The sequence below is a fragment of the Synchiropus splendidus genome, chromosome 7 (genome assembly GCF_027744825.2).
Source record: "Synchiropus splendidus isolate RoL2022-P1 chromosome 7, RoL_Sspl_1.0, whole genome shotgun sequence".
Classification (NCBI taxonomy): domain Eukaryota; kingdom Metazoa; phylum Chordata; class Actinopteri; order Syngnathiformes; family Callionymidae; genus Synchiropus; species Synchiropus splendidus.
In genome coordinates, this window is record NC_071340.1 from 14358696 (window position 1) to 14377360 (window position 18665).

At 42.3% G+C, this 18665-nt stretch overlaps 1 protein-coding gene across 3 annotated transcripts; it reads left to right on the top strand.

Moving 5' to 3' along the window:
• The first annotated feature begins 1242 nt into the window (after positions 1–1242).
• LOC128762982 (T-box transcription factor TBX5-like) lies at positions 1243–16718 on the top strand. Of its 3 annotated transcripts, none has more exons than XM_053871643.1 (9): positions 1243–1323; positions 5273–5416; positions 5872–5966; positions 6092–6211; positions 8676–8823; positions 9706–9858; positions 11888–11979; positions 13458–13711; positions 14214–16718. In XM_053871643.1, the coding sequence occupies exons 2-9, from the start codon at positions 5279–5281 to the stop codon at positions 14780–14782; spliced, it is 1569 nt and encodes a 522-aa protein (XP_053727618.1). In that variant the 5' UTR covers positions 1243–1323; positions 5273–5278; the 3' UTR covers positions 14783–16718. The 3 variants fall into 3 exon arrangements, with proteins under 3 accessions (XP_053727618.1, XP_053727617.1, XP_053727619.1); XM_053871642.1 differs by lacking the exon at positions 1243–1323 and adding an exon at positions 4665–4971 and having other exon boundaries at positions 14214–16717; XM_053871644.1 differs by lacking the exons at positions 1243–1323; positions 5273–5416 and adding an exon at positions 4665–4971.
• Positions 16719–18665: the final 1947 nt, after the last annotated feature.

Sequence of the window (18665 nt, forward strand, 5' to 3'; positions counted from 1 at the left end):
CTTCCTCCACAAAAACAGTTCAAACTCAGGCTCTGAGCCTGGAGTGCTGGTGAAATGTCAACTGTGTTAAAGTGATTTTGAAAGTCCTGCAGGTGATGGAAGGAAATTCAAGCAGAAACATGAAAGGGGGAAAAATGATCAAGACGTATATTATCAGTTATGTCGAAGACTTATAAAATAAAATATAAAAGAATTGAAACAAAACGGAGACAGAGAAAAATTAGTTACAGTTTGTGTTCAGATGATGGCAGAAATTAATATATATATATAATAAAATAATTGAAATATACAACATATAACAATAATAAATATAATGAAATTAAAGTAATTATATATATATATATATATATATATATATATATATATATATATATATATATATATATATATATATATATATATACACATACAATAGATGGCAGTCGCGTTCTTGAGCAACAAACACATGGTCAGAGGAAGGAAATCAGCGCTTCAGCTCTTAAGTGTGTGACGAATATTTCAAAAGATGCAAGGATCCAATGGCTCACCCAGAACACCACCAACATTTCTTCATTGTCTCGTTGACAATGTTTTCTAAAGGTGTCACTGAACTTGGTTATTGGCTGAGACCCAAACAATGGTTTCTTTTAATGTATGATACAGACACTCTTCAAGAGCATTGAACAATAGCCCGCAGTAGAGCTTGAATCAAACTTCTAGGACATAATGGTGTGTTTTGTTGACTACCACAAGTGATGCTCTATGCATCGCAGTAAAGGTTAAGTAACATCGTTTCTTTTCTGTGTGTCGCACCACTGAATACAACCTGGATTCTGGATGTATGATCAATTCCTTTAACTTTTGTTACTGAAGCTAAATATAGTTATTATAGTTTGGTCTTTCACCTAAACTAAAAGCAAACATTTTGGCATCACATCAAATAGTGCAAGCCCCAGGGGTGAGTTTTTGGACTCACACATGACGTAAAGGTCACTTGGCACTTCGGTCTCACATGTGATTGACAGACGTGACTCAGGGCAGACAAACACTTTACTTCTAAATGTTAATCTTCCCACTTCACTAACTCCACACTTGTGTTGTTTTCACAGCCGCTGACTTTAAAAGTGACTTCCAAACTGCGGTGACCGGGTGGATGTTTGTGTCGCTGCTGCTGCTCTCGACTCTCAGAGAGTGTATGATGAGGTCAGAGTGTGTTGTTTGTTTTGCTTCTCAACAGTGTCACAATTGATTTATTTTGTTTTTCTCTTTGTGTCGGTGACAGCAGCTGTGTTTCGACCGCCACCAGAGGGCGCCACAGGACAAACCCAGCTCGGCCCTGGCCAGGTTCGCGTCACATTTTTAATCAACTTATTTCATGGTAAACTAAGCGAGTTTCGACTCGGACGAAGGGATTATGACTGGTTTCATGTGACCGCGCTTCCACTGTTGACCGGGGGGTCACGGGTCCAGCAGGCAGCGCTGACATTGGGGGAAGACATGGCAGGTCGCCAGTCCATCACAGACTGACAACACAAACAACTATCCACTTTTGTTTGTCATAATAATCATCATGTTCCTGAGCCAGAGCGGCGACAAAACTCATCAGCAGTCATCACCTCAAACACCAGCCAGAATCATTCAAGTTTACTGGCTGAGAGCACTCGTCAGGGCAGGGACTTGTTACTGGCTCCGCTGACTAGGGTCTGTCACAACAAGCCTTCCTGACTATGATCTTGACTTGTCCAAAACATGTGTATGTTTATATTTTTCTGATCTTCTCACACCTGTGTTCACACCTTGAACTCACTTCGATGGCACTACTGACCACTGCTGACAACATACGGTGTCCATAGGTTCACTGAGGTACAGGGTGCATGCAGTTAGACGTAGGGTGAGTTTTCTGGACTGAGCATCAGACTGTAGAAGTGATACATACATATTTCAAACATCTAACCTTAATGAAACTACTTGTGTCAGCCTGTGGCGAACAAAGTCAACGCTAACATGTGGATTATGAAGACATATTAATATGGAGCAGGTTTTTTTTTTCCTATATCTGGACCCCTAGGCCCCATCTGGACCACGGCCAAACCCCCATACTCTGCATTTCCCACGTCAGACCACCTTACGTACTAAAGACAAGGGGGGTTGGAATGTATTTTGCCCTGTGTGATGTGATTGTTTGCAGAGGAATGGGTTGACCTTGCCCTCTAATGCCACACACACACGCACACAATGGCCAGGCCCAAGGTGTGTGAGACAGACCTGTTGAGTGCAGGAGGTCTGGGACCCCCTCACCACTTCCTCCAGACGGAGAACAGAGGGTCTAGTCAGCTGAAGGCAGGATGGGACAGTAATGAGCAGCGCAGCCGCCAGCATCACCTCATTTCAGGAATTATTGAAACCTTCTCGTCTCACTTCTGCTCACAGCCTGCCTGACAGCTGCGCGCTACAGATTTGATATTGTTCCCCGGGCGCTGTGAAAACATCCTGAAGTTTGCAGCTGCTTAGGTAAAATCAACTCTGGAGTGTTGGGATAATTTATTCAGAAAAGAGCTTCAATATTTGCAGAAGATCTTGTTTCTGATTTATTGGCATCACAACTTTTAACCAAGTGAAAAATGTAAGTGTGATAGAGTCTATTTCCAGATGCTTTCTCATGTTTGTCAGACCACTTTTTCACTATGAGGAAAAATATTTTTTGAATGTGTAATTACATGAAAAGTACTACACCTATAGCTTTCTTTTTATTATTATTATTATTATTACTACTGCTCCTACCAAAAACTATAATGACTCATGTATTGTGTTTTTATTCATTGCAATAGTAGTATCTGTAGATAACAATAGCAATGCAGTACGAATAGTACTTCATAGTAGTACATCATTATAATAACTATTAAGTTGGGTTTTCTGTGCATCTTTCTTTTTTTGTCTACTGCAGCTAGTTATGTTCAATACATTCTTCAACTCCTTGTTAATAATTGTCAAAGTATCTACCTGTGTAAATCACTTTGTGCAAATTTGTCTGCACTTTTCTTATTTTGCTTGGCTACGAAAGATTTTCTAGTTTAAAAAAACCTACCATTTCAACCTTTAAACGAGGTAAGTTACACTCTGTTAATTCAAATCTATCTCATCTATCAATCGACTTTTATTACTCATGTAAATAATAATGTAATGTAATGTTAAATGATGTGTAATGAGCTGAAGCTTATCTACCAACCCTCCGTCTGTGGGTCATGAGGTCCATAACTTAGGAACATTAAAAACATTAGGGCTCAGACTTCAGTCAGAGCAACAAGAATAAATGGCACTGAAACGAGCTCAAGTAGTAATGAAATGATAATTACACTTGAATCACTAATAACGTCATTGTCTCCTGAAACGTTGAAATGGTTTAATGTCTTGAAATTAACGGAACCGATGAGTCACTGCGCGCGACTTGTGAGTCAATTAATTGGTTTATGCGAGAGAGTTGATAGCTTCGCATCCCGACCGCACCGCGCATGCGGAGAGACGCGGCGCCCACTCATGGTCGTTTGTGAATTTCAATCGCGTTTTCAATGCGGTTGCGGGTAAACGGCCATCACCTGGTGACACGTTGAAGATCGTGTCAGCATTGCGCATCCCTCGCGCGCCCACAGACGTGGGGCACAGCCGCCCGTGGAAGCACTGACCTCCCACTCACCCTCCAGCTCTGCGCCGAGGTCCCTCCTCGTCAGGACTAATCCACTCAGGGGGACGCTGCCGCCGCACACACTCCTCCGTCCACGCCATAATCGCCATGGTCAGATGACGTCTGCGAGATTAGGCCTGTAGATTAGCAGTCCACATGAATATTTCCGAATATGATTTTCTAAACATATCAAGGATAAAATACCGTCTAGAAAAACTGCAGAAATCGTGTTGAACCTTCAAAAAAACTATTTAAGAACGACCAAATACGTCTTGGGCTTCTTTTAAAACTAATTTAATTCCTTTTCTATAAAATATTTAAAGTATTACCCAGGATCATTCGCAAAGGAACGGCGCATTTAAAATGTCCCATCGGAAACAAAACAAATCTGAGGAACGTTCCTAGCTTTTAATAAGAATAAGACGTCCATGTTGGGTTGTCAAATAGAATTTGTCTGTTAAACGTTGAAACCTTAAGTTACTCATGTAAATACTGTTACATTTTAGAATGATCCTGAATTGATCTAGTGTCTCACAGGAATTAATGCGCGCATTAACTATTAATTTCATCTTCATTTATTCATTTCCCTGTTTTCCTATCATGTAAGTTGTATGATACATATAAAGAATTTTTATACTAGAATTTTCTAAATGTATTTATCAAACACATTAGTATTTGTAACCTAAACTGTATTGTCCCCGTCTTAGTTATTAACTTCTCTCTCGTTTTTTCCGTTTTTTTCAACCCTTACGTCATGATTGGGAAAAGTTATCCATTAAGACACCATTTGCAGAAAAATAGTCTTTGCATTGTGGCATTAATTGAAGATGAAGGATCCAATAGTTCGGGGAGAGTCTATTTTCTATGAATAAGTGTGTGAGAGAGGGACAGACGAAGCACGATGGAGGTTTGTGCCGCAGATGCCGATGGTCGCCACGAACCTATGGCAGAGCAGGGGAGGCAGGAGTGGGCGGGCTGAAGCGCTGACTCCATTTGTAATGAAGGATGTGATGTGTGGGTTCAAATCGGGGCTGTCGCTCGGACCGAGAGGGCACGAAGAAGAGCAGCGAGATAAACGAGGAAGACACCAGAGCAGCGCTCATCTGATCTCAGGGGCGCAGGAGCGGACGCGCTTTTACGCACAACGAAAAACGCCAAGTCCGGAAACATGTTGGGATTTTGATACCTTGTTTTTTGGGGATTACTACGTGGAGTTTTTTTTTTGGCGAAGTCGAGGCTGAAAAGAAGAAATTCGTGATCTGGTTGCAGGATGCGCGAGTGTTCTGCAAGGAAGGCAGAGCAGTGCGCTTGAGGTAAAGGCCGATCACATGAACGACAACAGCCGCTGTCATCCGAGTTCAACTGTTGAATATCGTGTTTTAAACTCATGTTTCCAAAAAATAGAGAATTTAAGATGAAATGTTTAGTGTTACCGTTACCACGTTTACGTAGTGAAGTCACATATTTAAATGTGTCTTGAAGATAATACCGAGTTCATAAATGGTATAAACACATCGTGATCTAGAATTTAAAATCAAGTGGTTTGTTTGACCTCACAACTGACCACAGTTCATCACATTAACATGTTGAAATCTGTGTGTTTGTGTGTGTCAGTGGGACATGGCTAACGGTGGGGACCAGTTCGGTCTTCCACATCGCCCAGATTCGGACTCCGTGGATTCCCCAAAAGAGAAACAGGACGTCAACACCTTCACCTTAAACTCGCCCACCTCTCCACACACAGCGTCCACACACCAGGTCAGAGCTTCACTGAAGACATGCCCATTGGTTCAAATGAAGAGTGAAACAATCCAGGTCAATGTTGCCACATCACAGCACCAGGGGCCTCTAATTGTAACTGCAAATTTATCAAAGATATTTATCCATTACCGTACATGTAGCAAATATTGGTCATGCATTATTGAATAACAACAAGATAAATCTATTTTAAACAAATACATTCCATGCATATTTTATAATATTCAATATTTAATTTAACCATCTACATAATTTGGGGGAGCAAATACAAACTCGCCTGCTTTAACAGAAGTGAGAGTGTTTCTGGGAACGATTGGAGGGTATCCGGTCCAGAAATTTGATGTTTTGTCTCAATCCCCGAGTGCTGTTATGAGAGGTGCGAAGTTACTTGTGGGTGACCGATGAGGTTCTTCTTCTCGTTTATTGTCGTCTTCATGTTTGTGTTTTCGTTGCAGGGGATGGAAGGTATTAAAGTATTCCTCCATGATAGAGAACTTTGGACCAAGTTTGATGAAGTGGGGACTGAGATGATCATTACAAAAGCTGGCAGGTAAACCACAAAGAATCGTTAGTGCAGTTTAAAGTGAAATAAAAACACCTGCTGTATTTTTAAACTGCGCATCATTTTCAGAAAGAGTCTAACTACTATATATCCGTGAATGACTTGTTTTGCAGGAGGATGTTCCCCAGCTATAAAGTCAAAGTGACAGGACTCAACCCCAAAACAAAATACATTTTGCTGATGGATATTGTACCAGGAGATGATCACCGTTACAAATTTGCGGACAATAAATGGTCAGTGTATTCTAACATTTCTTTTGCTGATTGAAATATTTGCTCATAAGATACAATTGACGACGTATAGGTTTTCAAATTATTATGTGTCAGTGTTACATTTTCGTCAATAAACATTTTGCCGTGTTTTTCTGATGCTGTTATAATAATAATAATAATAATAATAATAATAATAATAATAATAATAATAATAATAATAAAACAACAACAACAACAACAATAATAATAATAATAATAATAATATCTCAAAGAAAAAACATTAGACTCCTGTTTGTCGTGATAGTTATACCTTTTAAAGGTACTGTATTAAATGACAAAGCACAACCATATGAACTAAAATCCATTTTTGGGTTCCAATTATTAACTGTTAAAATGTATAACTAGCCATTTTCAACGCAGCTATCAACTGCTTTATCATCTAGCTAGTTATTAATTCAAATTATATTGAAATACAGTTGTAACTATTAATTTAAGAATTAATTTATTTTTGTTTAATTTAAGCATTGTATTGCTAGAATATGAGTTTTCAAGGCGGTTGCAAAATTATTTAAGAAATAATTCATTTAGTTCATGTATTTAAATATATGTTATTATTTTATATTAACATGTCTTTGTTTAAAAAAAAGCAATTAAACATACAACATCGATAAGGTATAACACACTAATGCTGTGATGATATATTATAGAGAAGTTGGAAATAACATTCACATGCTCGCTGCGTAATTATTTTTGGTACATCTGTAGCTCACGTGTTATGAAAAACTGACTCACGCACTAGAAAACGTGTACAATTCCGACGAAGGCCCCCAGCAGCAGTAAGATACGAACAAGAAGCGTTTTAAATATTATTATGAAAGACCAAGTGTAAAGCTGCGGATACAAACAAAGCTATGGCGGGTCACGGCGGTCAAGCCTCCGCGCTGCTGCGTGGAAAGGTCGCGTCCCTCGCGTAGACGGCTGGCCTACTTCCCCGTGTTTCCCCCCGTGTCTGCCCGCCGGTTACATCTCAGAATGAAGGGTTCACCGGGCGGACAGAGCAGATTAGAGTCTCTCATTCAGCTCCATGTTGTGCTACGGGGGGGAATCCAAACAGACCACGAGTGCAAATCTGAGCACCGAGTCGTAGTTGTCGATCTGTGTGGGTGGAGTGACACCGAGATGGACAGCAACTACTTACCAACCCAAAACAGACATGCTGGAATAATAATATGATAATAATATGATAACAAATGGATCCGTGAACAGAGTGACGCCTGCATATTGTTAATGTACTCTCCATTATTGTGTTTATTAGTTGAAATCAATTACTCATATTTATATCGGTCACATTTCTGGTGTCATTTCAGCTCAACATTCTTAGAGAAGGTCTGCTTTTAATAAATCACAGAACAGTTATTTAGAATTCAGTGCGCCGTGTTATCGTCCTGATGAGGAGGATCATTAATCCGCATTATTGTGGACTGAACAAATCAAATTCGTTGAAGTCACCGCCGTCTTCTTTCATTGTGATGTAGAAACGTATTGTCCTTTAAACATACAATAAAAAACGCATCTCATAGCCCAAATAAAATAAATAAATAAACATTTCAAATCTAAATGTTTGAGATTTAACCATGTTCCTGTTGCTTACAAATAAGTAAAGAAAAGAAAAGTAAATAAGTGAAACAAACTAAATTATTGTTCATTCTTCAATATCGTAGGGTTAGGTCATTTTCACACGCGCATGCGCTCTGCTGAAACTTCAAATTGGCGCGGTCCGTTGTATTATTAAAACTACCGGCTGCTTTGTTTAAAAAAAAAGGCAGAACATTATCTTCTGTTTAAACTTTAAAGACAACATGCGAGCGAAATTATTGCGTCTTAAAATGTTGACATCAATCGGTGTAAGTTATTAAAAAAGAGGAAGATCAAAAGGGAGTAGAATTCAACGAAAGAGGAGAGAACATATGATTCATTTGTACCGATAGTCCTGATTTAAATAAAAAGAAAACAGATCATAATATACAGTTTTCCCTTATGCTCTTTGCAGTTTATTTTATTAATGTTCTCTCTCTCTTGTGTTTAAATACACTTTTATTTATCTGCTGTATTGCTATGTCGTTGCTTTTTAATTCCCCATTGTTTAATTTATTTTTTAAATAAAATAATCCAATAAATCCCACTAATTCTTAGCTGACTGTTAGCGAACACAATAACAATACACTTTTAAAAAAACCGACACACACTGCGTCAGTTTCACCAGCGCTTTTTCAATAAAAAAAACGTGGCAAGTCCGTGTCTCACATTTGTTCCCGTTAGGAGCCCGCTGCTCACATCTGTGTCCTGCGGTGGTGAGTGCTAAACTTTGGCTTTAGATCACATCAAAAAGAGCTGCGGAAACCCTGCGTGTACAAGACACTGATATGAAACAGGTAAAACAAATTCCACCCACCGACATCACCTGTTCTGCCTCTTTGTTGCGCAGGTCGGTAACAGGGAAAGCGGAACCAGCGATGCCCGGGAGGCTCTACGTCCACCCGGACTCACCGGCCACCGGCGCTCACTGGAGCCGACAACTCGTCTCTTTCCAGAAGCTGAAACTCACCAACAATCACCTGGACCCGTTTGGACATGTAAGCTATCCCCTACTCGCAAAAATAATTCTATAATGGTGGCGTTTGTTGCGTCATTTCACTGCTTAAACCTTCATACATATCACTCGTCCCCATCAAACTGTCCTTCTGGCCATTTCAGATGCAAACGGAGCAAATTTAAAATACACAAGCCTGAGTGGTGTTTTAATTCAACAAGAGTGATTGCATTAACTATAGCCACAGGTTTAAACAGAGAAGTCCCGGAGCTCATAAAGCTCACTGTCCTGAATAAAACTCCCTTTAAATCCTAACAGCCTCCGCACCACACCGTCATTGTCTCCACCAAACACCAAGCATCATCCCACACCACACTCCAGACACTGAGGGATACCATCAGTGGTCACATTTAAAACGCATCCCCTGTGGATAAACAAATGTTTGTCGAAAAAGGTCAGTGATTTTATTACCGCCACTGTTTTGTGACTTTATGGGGAAGGTTTTCAGTCTGGTTGTTTCAAAAGTCTACACTAATTCCATACTGATGTAACAGTATAAAATGTGTCACTGGCTGTATATTTGCTTTATGTGAAGCTATGTCAGGCAACAAAAGGAAAAACATTGACCTTATGAATGTCATTCTGACATGGATAACCTGAACCTCATCGGTAACCAAGCAGATCTGAAATGTGTGAAGAAAGGCAGGGGTGAAACCAGCGAAGGAATCCCAGGTGCTGCCGAGTCGGCAGCACCCACCAATATCATGACTTCTTCGCTTGACATAAATCATTTAAATCCTTCTCATGTGTGGCTCACGCATCTGTCTCAAACCTCTCAAGGGCCTGGCCTCCTCTCCAGATTTGCTCTGCTGGTGGGAACATGACAGCTCTGTCAGTCTCACCCTCTCAATCTCCCCCTGCACAGATAATACTCAACTCCATGCACAAATACCAGCCTCGACTACACATCGTGAAGGCAGACGAGAACAACGGCTTCGGCTCCAAGAACACGGCTTTCTGCACTCACGTCTTTCCGGAGACGGCTTTCATTGCTGTCACGTCCTACCAGAACCACAAGGTGACGATTCCTCTTGGTAAACTCTCCTCACTCACCAACGCCTTCATGGCCCCTTGATTCAGTTACTGTCATTCTGTCCTTACCCCATTCTGTCCTTGTATTAACAGTTGTTGTCAGTAACTGATGTCACACACACAGGTTTCTCACACCATCTTTATGTGGACCACTCATTGCTATAACCCTTTCCCCAGCCTCTCATCCAAATCTATCCAAAATCCATGGCTAACCTTCAACATGACCTAAACCAAACGTAAATTCAATGACTACAGACCCAGATATTTTGAAGTTTAAGTTCTCAAATTGAGGCTTTTAAAGTTCTCCACAAGAATTGTTCCCCACAAGTAAAGCTAAACAAGAACACACACACACTCACCAAAAAAGCACTTTAACTTTATAGTTTTTGTCATGTTTACAAACAAGACGAAGGTTGATCACGGGGCGAAGGACACACAAATGAGATGCAAATTTGCTCTTGGGCTACGAAGCGCTGTTTGTTTTAATGAGAAAACAACGTGGGTGTTTGCATGTGCATCTGTGTATAATGATCTGTCTCCTTCCCTTGATCTCGCTGTTGACACCAAAGACTGCTGACTGCTGGAATGTTTCTAGACCCCCTTTTTTTTGCTCTTAAACAGGGCTTTGGTGCACTTATGCAAACTGAGCCACCTTTTTATAACACCATTTATTCGTAGCAGATAAGAAACACATCAAAACCAGTTGATTTTCACGTCATAAATTATTTGTTTGAGAGTCCTCTAACAATAAAATCTAAATCAACCTGTCGGCTCCGTCTTGCTGAGAAGCATGGGCATCTCTTAGCAATTAAAATGGCGTCCTGAGAAAGTATTAACAGACGCAAAAGCCATGTTGAACCTAAAATGTGTTGTTTTTTTCATCTGTGCAGCAAACCCTTAGATTTGTCTCTTCCCTGTGCAAAGCTCACCGTATTCCCCTCTCTAAATGGGTTCAACATACCACTCAAGGCGTCTGACAGTTTGCTAGTTCACCTGTATTAACCCCTGATGCAAGGGTGACATAAGAAACTTGACTTGTTTATAGTGGCCACATGGTCACACAGGGCAGAACTTCCAGGCATCATGCTCTGATTCTGATCAGTAATGCAGTCACCACTAGTTTTCATTCGCTTCATCTGAAGACGTCCCAGGTGAAAACTGAATCCCATGATACCAGCACGTCCTCCACCTCAGAATGAATTCAAAACTCCTCACCACAGTCTGGGACCAGAGAGCACGGCTCCATGTTTGAGTGGGGCGTGGAGGTATTTTTGCCTGTGGTTTACTTCTCCACTCAAGAGGGACATATTTAACCCGAAAGCTGCTCCGAATTCAACTCAGTAGATCAAGTAGATCTCAATGAGAAAACATGTTCTCACAAAGTGGTGACTCCAACTGAATGTTTTTGTCTAGCTACTTCATAGATAATAGGTCATAGATAATTCAAAATTATTTGAATTACTGTGGGGAACTAGAATCAGTACCTACACTTTTTTTATGCTATAATAATGTAACACAAAAGGGCAGTTTTAATTGGATTGTATTGCAAACTCCATCCAAGGACTATGAAATATTAGACAAAGTTATGTTAATAAAAAATGTCTCCTTGTTTATAAGGAGCAATAATGCATGTTCTCTGTGGAGGTCGTAGGTCACAGCCGCTCTTCAAAGTTTGTTTAATCCTGACCTGATGTCACATCTCCAGTCTACACGCCAGCTGTGTGATGGACACGCCCTTAAGCAGAAAGTTAATTCTTTGAAAACACAAAGGTTTCCCTCCATTACATCAGCGAGAAGAATTTGGAAAGTTAAGATCAAAGCCTGCTGATTTAGACCTCTAAAAGCTTTGGCCTGGAAACCTCAAACCTGGTGACTGTTTGGGTAAACAGTTTACTCTGTGTCAGCTGGCGAGAAGACGCTCCACTCGGTCAGAATTGTCAGTGGCGAAAGAATGTCCAGCATCTAACATCTGCAGTGAATGTGACTTGCATGACTGTTTAATGTGGTCTTTGCAGATCACCCAGCTGAAGATAGAGAATAACCCGTTTGCAAAAGGCTTCAGAGGCAGCGACGACAATGAGCTACACCGAATGGCCAAACTACAAAGGTGAGCTCAAAGCAAGTTGTCTTCGCTCCTCCTTCTGTCTCCTTCAAGTTGGGCTGGTATGATGGTGGACATATGGTGGATGACACGCCTGTGTGTGAGCAAGCATTTGTGTGTGACTGAGACAAGTGCTGGAAGATCTCAGCCACTGTCACCTGAAGCTTCTAGACTGAGCATCCCCCTAATAGTTCTAATCACTTTCCATTACCATCTGGCTCCATGTTGGCTTTTCTATCGCTCCTACTTCAGCTGACATGATCTTCTTGGTAACTCATGAAAGCTGGAGAAAAATGATGTGTCAGGTCTTTATTTTGAGAATGTGTTACTGAAACTGCTGGGTTGGAATCGTTTTGATGGTTGGATGGACCATACGTGACCAAATATCAGAACAAAGCAGAGCCTTTATAGTCAATAGCTGTTGCATTAAGTGGAAGAACAGACCTGTGCAATGTCTGGCTTGGGGGCCACATTTTCCTCCCTAACGGTCGTCGACTGGCCGACCTCCATTAAACTGTATAAGTCATGTTCTATTCAGTTTCTCATCATTTTGCGTTAGTTATTTTGTGTTTTTGGTTATGAGTCCTCCCAGTTTTGTTGATGAAACATTTGTTTCTCTATTATTTACGCTCAACTCAACCACAAAATATTTCCAGTGTCATTGCTCCACAGAGTTGAGGGTTGAATATTCCCTAATATTATTCATCGTTTCTTTTGTAATATTTTGTTAAATTCCATTTATCCAGTACCTTCTGGAATCTTGAGTGTTGCTCCCGACATGTTCCGTGTCACCACATGTCATAATAATGTATCAGTTGTTTGGCCACAGATAGAAATGTGGTTACAGATTCAGTCCACTAAAGCCAAATCTTTCATGCAGCGAGAGATCGTCCACTTTTTAAAAACTGGAACAGCAGAGTGGATCCACGAGCAGGTCGATGGTTAGATGACGAAAACTTAAATGAATAAGTGTCAAGCAGTAGGTCTGGAAAGCAGCCATACATTCAGTGTCCTCACTGTAGAGTTAGGCGAAGATGCAGCAGCGAACAGAGGAGAGATATGAACGCCGCAGCCTTGTGTTATTGTGGTCCGTAGACAGGAGAGAAAAGAAGAGGAGTCTATCCGAAGTGACACATGGATAGATGTTTATTTTTAGAGAGGCAAATTATCTCACAGCCACCGCGCTTGTGTGTGTGTGTGCGTGCACGTGTCCGCATGTGTGTGTCACCATCTCGGCGAGAGCTGGGGAGATGTGGCCTGCTGTCCCCTGCACTAGCTAAGAGTTCACCAAGAGGCCAGTGTGCACAGAGGGAGATCAGAGCTGAAGGGATGGAGAGACTTGAAACCAATGGAAAAAAATACAACCAGAGATATTTTCGTTTTTTTATCCTCATATATATGTTTGTTTTTTAATTTTTTTGTGTTTTTTAACCTTTTGTCATGATTTAAAAACACAGTGTGATGCTGTTTTTGGTCCTTTTTAGCAAGGATTATCCAGTGGTGCCTCGGAGCAACGTCCGGCAGAGAACATGCTCCACCGGGAGTCCATTCAGTAGTGAGGTCCATGGACTGCAGGGGTCCCCAGAAACTGCTGGGTCCCCCTACGGCTGCGACAGCGGTCTGAGTGGCAGCAGTCCGCAGGAGGTCCTGGGCGCTGCGTCCCTCCACTACAACCTGCCGCCTCTCCACCTGCAGCACGGCCAGCAGCCGCAGCTCTACCACTGCAGCAGGAGGAAAGGTAGGATGGCCATTTTGCCTTGTGCTGCGCCGTATAACTGGAGCAGATAGTTTCAAGACGAGGATGTTTTAGGTCACAGAAGTATTGTTTTTCAGAAGCTTTAGAATTCAGTGTGAACTACAACTTTGGCTCGCAAACGTGAGCGGTGTCAAAAATGGTGTAATTAAAGTGGCTGCTAAAATGTAAATATGTATCTCATGAATGATACATGTAATGCCATCAACGCTAATGTGGTAATTCTCAAGTGCAGGCTGAAGTCAGGCAACAGTTGAATTTAGATGGGTGTTAAAAGTTTAGCCTCAGACACTCTGTCGTGATGAAGGAGGCCTTGCATAGCAAAACTTAAATCTGCCATTGATTTGAAATTCAAATGTTCTCTATCAGGAATGGACCCATGTGGGATCATTCTACTCTACTTTGGTTCTGCATAAATACTCACTTGAAAATGAGTATTTCATTTGTGAGAACTGAAAGATAATGTTCCTCTCTCTGGGCTCTGTAGTGGCGGACACCTGTTCATCAGTGAACCAGCAGCATCCGTACAAGAAACCGTTCTCTGGGAGCTCCCCAAGTGAGGGCGACCCCTACTACCACTCCTCACCCTATCCTCCTCCCCCACCACCTCCACCACAGAGCCTCAACAATCCAACCCTGGGCATCTCCGACTCCCCCTACAGCTCAGAAATGGGACAGCGACAGGCCTGTATGTTTGCAGAGAACAGACTCGATGACCTCAGCTGTGCATCCTGGTCGTATTCCTGCCCCCTCCCGTCCGCCATGACCCCCATGGAGCCTTACCCACCGTACACCGCCCACCCAGCTTATAACTCCAGCCCACAGGGCTCACGTCTCAGCACTATCGCTCACCAGAGTTCGTCCCCTCTGGGCGAACCCATCGCTCATGACCCGTACCAGAACCAGAGCTCTGAACACGTCCACAGCAGGCAGCTGAGTCCACCTGTCAGAGAGTTTCCCCGCTATGCCTCCAACGTGTCTCCTCCTCTGTACCACACACTGGAGACACACACGCAGATCAGATGCGGGGTCCCTGAATGGAGCGCAGCCTCCTAACCGAGCTGGAGGTTGCAGCTGAGACACGTTGTGTTGTGCTCTCATCTCTCTCAAGTCCCTCCTCTCGGCAGGATAAAGCAGACTCGGCGTGGATCTCTACACATTTCAAAACTGGACGCCGCACTGACATGTGATCGGACTCTTCCTCTCACACAGAGACTGGTGTCATCCAAACGTTTGCACTTCCATCTAAAGCGTCTGCTGAGAAAAGTTTTTTATTTTTCTTCTCAGTGACTCTAGAATTACGAGGGAATCAGACAGCCAACATTTATTGCCCAAAATAATCTGTGCTCTCAGCGAGCAGCCCCAGGGAGGCTTTTTTTTTCTCTTTAGTGGCGCTAAGCTCGGCTGTATACGCTCAGACTGGGCTAAGAATTAAAGCATGAGTTGTCTGTGTGAGTGAGAGTGTGTGCACTTGTGTGTGTGAGTAAAGCCCACGTCAGCTCAGCTCAAGAATGCTATGAGTTAATTTCCACTGAGACAGTAGTAGCTGCAGGCACTGGAGCATAGAGATAAACAGTTTGTTTAGACCACGCTACAGGCTGAAGGACCTGTAAACAGTTTCCACTGCATTCTGGGTAAATGCTCAACTCAGCGTCACGCATCTGTCACTGCTGTCCTCTTGGTCACCCCCACTTGACCAATCAGCTCACCCCGTTCACAGAGAGCCAGCGAATGAGCACCTGACTTTCATTTATTCCCAGCTGACCGGTCCGAGCGGCACATGCACGCGCGTTGGCCCATTTATGAACAAGTCATGAGTCCAGCGTTGACAGTCGACATGCAACGATTGCTCAGCAAACTCTTTGAGAAAATGACAATAGTCAACCTGTTGTTCGATCCGCCGACCTTTGATGGTCAGGCCTCCCACTCTCCTGCAGATCAGAAGGTTCCGCTGTTCGATACAAGTGTGTGACTTTTTTGGAAAAATCAAGCAACGTGAGATTTTTTTAAGTTTTTGTATTTGGTTCAAAATGTTTTATATGCAGTATTAAGTCAGTCAACACAATCCATCTGTTTGATTCCCTAATATGCATTTGTATGTGTGCGTGTGAATATCATGTGCCTGTGAGAGGTGATTTTTTTTCTTTTTTGGGGGGAAAATTGTGTTTTATAGAATTGTCCTTGATCATAGTATTTATTACCCTAGATTTGTAAAATGGTTAGTTTGCCATCGACTTGTGAAACAAGATGCAACTGTTCCCAGATATTTGTTTGTCTTCAGCTTCCCATTCTTATCTGGTGATAAATATTTGTGGCATCCAACATGTTCTATGGAAATGAAGACAGATGTATATATGAGATATGGAATAAATTTCAGAGGATTTTCATAGAGAATCACTTTTTTATTGCTGTTTGTCTGAACCCTGCCTAAGCCAGTAACATGTTACGATGAGTCATAAATCTACACAATGTGCACATTTGTTTTGTTGTAAAAACTCAACTCTATACTTTTATATATTCTTGTTTTTGTACCTTGATTTTGATGTATTCTTTCACTGAGTCTTTGATCCGTTCAACTTCATGCTAAGGTGCCAAAAACAAAGCCATGATCAAGTCCAGGTGCCAAACACTGCCAAACCTGAAATAACGTGTGTATTTAAACCTTCACGTTTGATCAACGTGCGGTCAAGGGGCTAGTTGCAGCTCCTACTTTAATATCACACGGCCCACAGCCATAGTCTGAGTCAGTCAAATATCAGTGCAGATAAGTTGGGCAACACAATTTCCAGAGAGGCAAAGTCACTGCGCCTCCTTATCACATGTACGAGAGGCTCCCCACGTTCCCACTCACCAACAACCCTGCCCCCCATGTGTAGAGGCTCGGGTGCTGAGCATACCTCGTCCTCCTCCTCTTATCTCTGACAGGTTGTTTGGCATCACGAGTCTCCAGCAGCTGGACCGCCTCACTGACAACCTGCTGACCAGCGAGTGGAGGGTTCTATCGGGATGTGGGGGGTGTGATAGCGACTACAAGTGCCGCTCACTGGCGCACATTTCTCATGGTTACACCTGCTTACAGGGTTCAATGATGGACGCCAGGTATCTGTGGCTGTTTGAGTGGAACTTCCCTGTTCTACAGTACATCTGTCCCGCTCTCTCTTTCTCTTTCTGAGGTCAGAGGTTAAGCAGCCAGCTCTTCAGAGGTACTGTTCCTGCTTAACCCCACATCACTAGACTAAATCAGGCCAAGGAAAGGGGGGGTGGTGGGTGCGCAGAAGGGGCCCCCGGCTCTGACGGATGGGCTGCCCTTCTTCAGTCTTCAGGACAGTGGAGGCTCTCAGTTCATTCCTTTGAGGTTCCAACTAGCTGGTGTGATTATATCAAACTATATTCTGGCTGTTGCTTGCGTGTGTTTCATTTGTATGTGTGGGTGTGTGTGAGATCCATCTTCTTGTCTTTCTCAGTGGTTAACCAGGGAATTGATGGAACCTTGGTGATCAAAGAGCTTAAGTGGTGCTTATCCTTATCTCTCAACATATATGCCAGAGTGCACACACACACACATGCACGGGTTTGTCACACTATCTTTGTGAGGACCTCTCATTGCCATAGCCCTTTCCCCAGTCTCTCACTCTTAACTTAACCACCTAAAACAAATGGCTGAACTTAGTCAGGACTCCAAACCAAACTTAAATTCAATGGCTAATGACCCAGATATTTTGAAGTTTTCATCCACAAACCGCGGCTTAACCTTGTGGGGTCTGGCAGAAAGGTCCCCACAAGGAGCTGTTTTCCCTGGATGTGAATGCTTAACACTACACTCACATAAGCACATACACTATCAATTCTATTCAATTGGAAAAAAAAATCTGTCACATTGGCAACACAGAAAACAGTAATGAATTAAATGCATTAATGTTCTTCTTTAAAGAGTGATTTTATATTCATTCAAATGTCATCATTAGTTTTCCTTTACTGTCTTGGTTTCAAACCTGAAATACACACACTGTGGACAATTTGCTTAAATTACACTTACTAACTGAAGTCCCACCAGCATCATGGCTGCTGGCTCTTTGGTGTCCCGGTCTATACACACCTTGCAGTTGGGGATGGAGAGCGAGACTCTTACGGACTATGTCCGCGCATTCGCATAAAATGTTTATTTTGCCACTTAAACTGTGAATGTTGTCTCTTTACAAAGGTGTGACTGAGTTGAGGTCAGTGATGGTGTGTGGTGGCGTAGCTGTGGGCTTTGCTGGGACTTACTGGAAGAGTAAGGATGCGCCATCTGATCCTCTTTCTTTAATTGTTGAGCTAGATGCTAACTATAAGAGCTCTATTTATATTCACCCAACACACATGTGGTCATCGTGTTTTTGCCTGATTTGTGTATTGTAAGATCAAAGTATACAAAGCAGGCCAGGGCGATAGTTCCACAGCCTCTGCCCAGCAACACACAACCATTTCTCTCTTGCGAACAAACATTATTAAAGGACAAAGATGTATATAAAGCTTCCTTTATTACAGACTAAAACATTGATTTGAACATATAAATGTGTATTTGGAGATTGTGGCGAGACACTGAGAAATGTTTGCGAGATGTCCATCATTAGTGATGCCATTTTGCGTGGAATAAGTGGTCTGAGATGGAGTGTAATTGGGAAAAGTTGATTATGGTTCATGTCTATTGGGCTGACGGTGCTTTATCTCCGTGGCAGTAAAAGCCGACAGCTCGCGTCATTCCGGCAGGAATATTTGGACGCAGGCGGCGACCATGTTTCACTGTTGCAGAGAGGCATTAAAGTCAGAGGATTTCTTTGTCCGCCCGCCTCTCCACACACGTTTGTCTGGGCTCTGTGTTAAGCCTGGCGCGGGATTTATGTTTTATATTCCTGCCGGGCATATGTAATGAGGATCAATAACACGGCATGACATCACC

Bases quoted from the DNA above. Each gene is read 5' to 3' on its own strand.
- LOC128762982 (XM_053871643.1), top strand. From the start codon at position 5,279: ATGGCTAACGGTGGGGACCAGTTCGGTCTTCCACATCGCCCAGATTCG. The intron at 5,417-5,871 runs GTCAGAGCTTCA...TTTTCGTTGCAG, and splicing joins ACACAGCGTCCACACACCAG to GGGATGGAAGGTATTAAAGT. The intron at 6,212-8,675 runs GTCAGTGTATTC...TTTGTTGCGCAG, and splicing joins AAATTTGCGGACAATAAATG to GTCGGTAACAGGGAAAGCGG.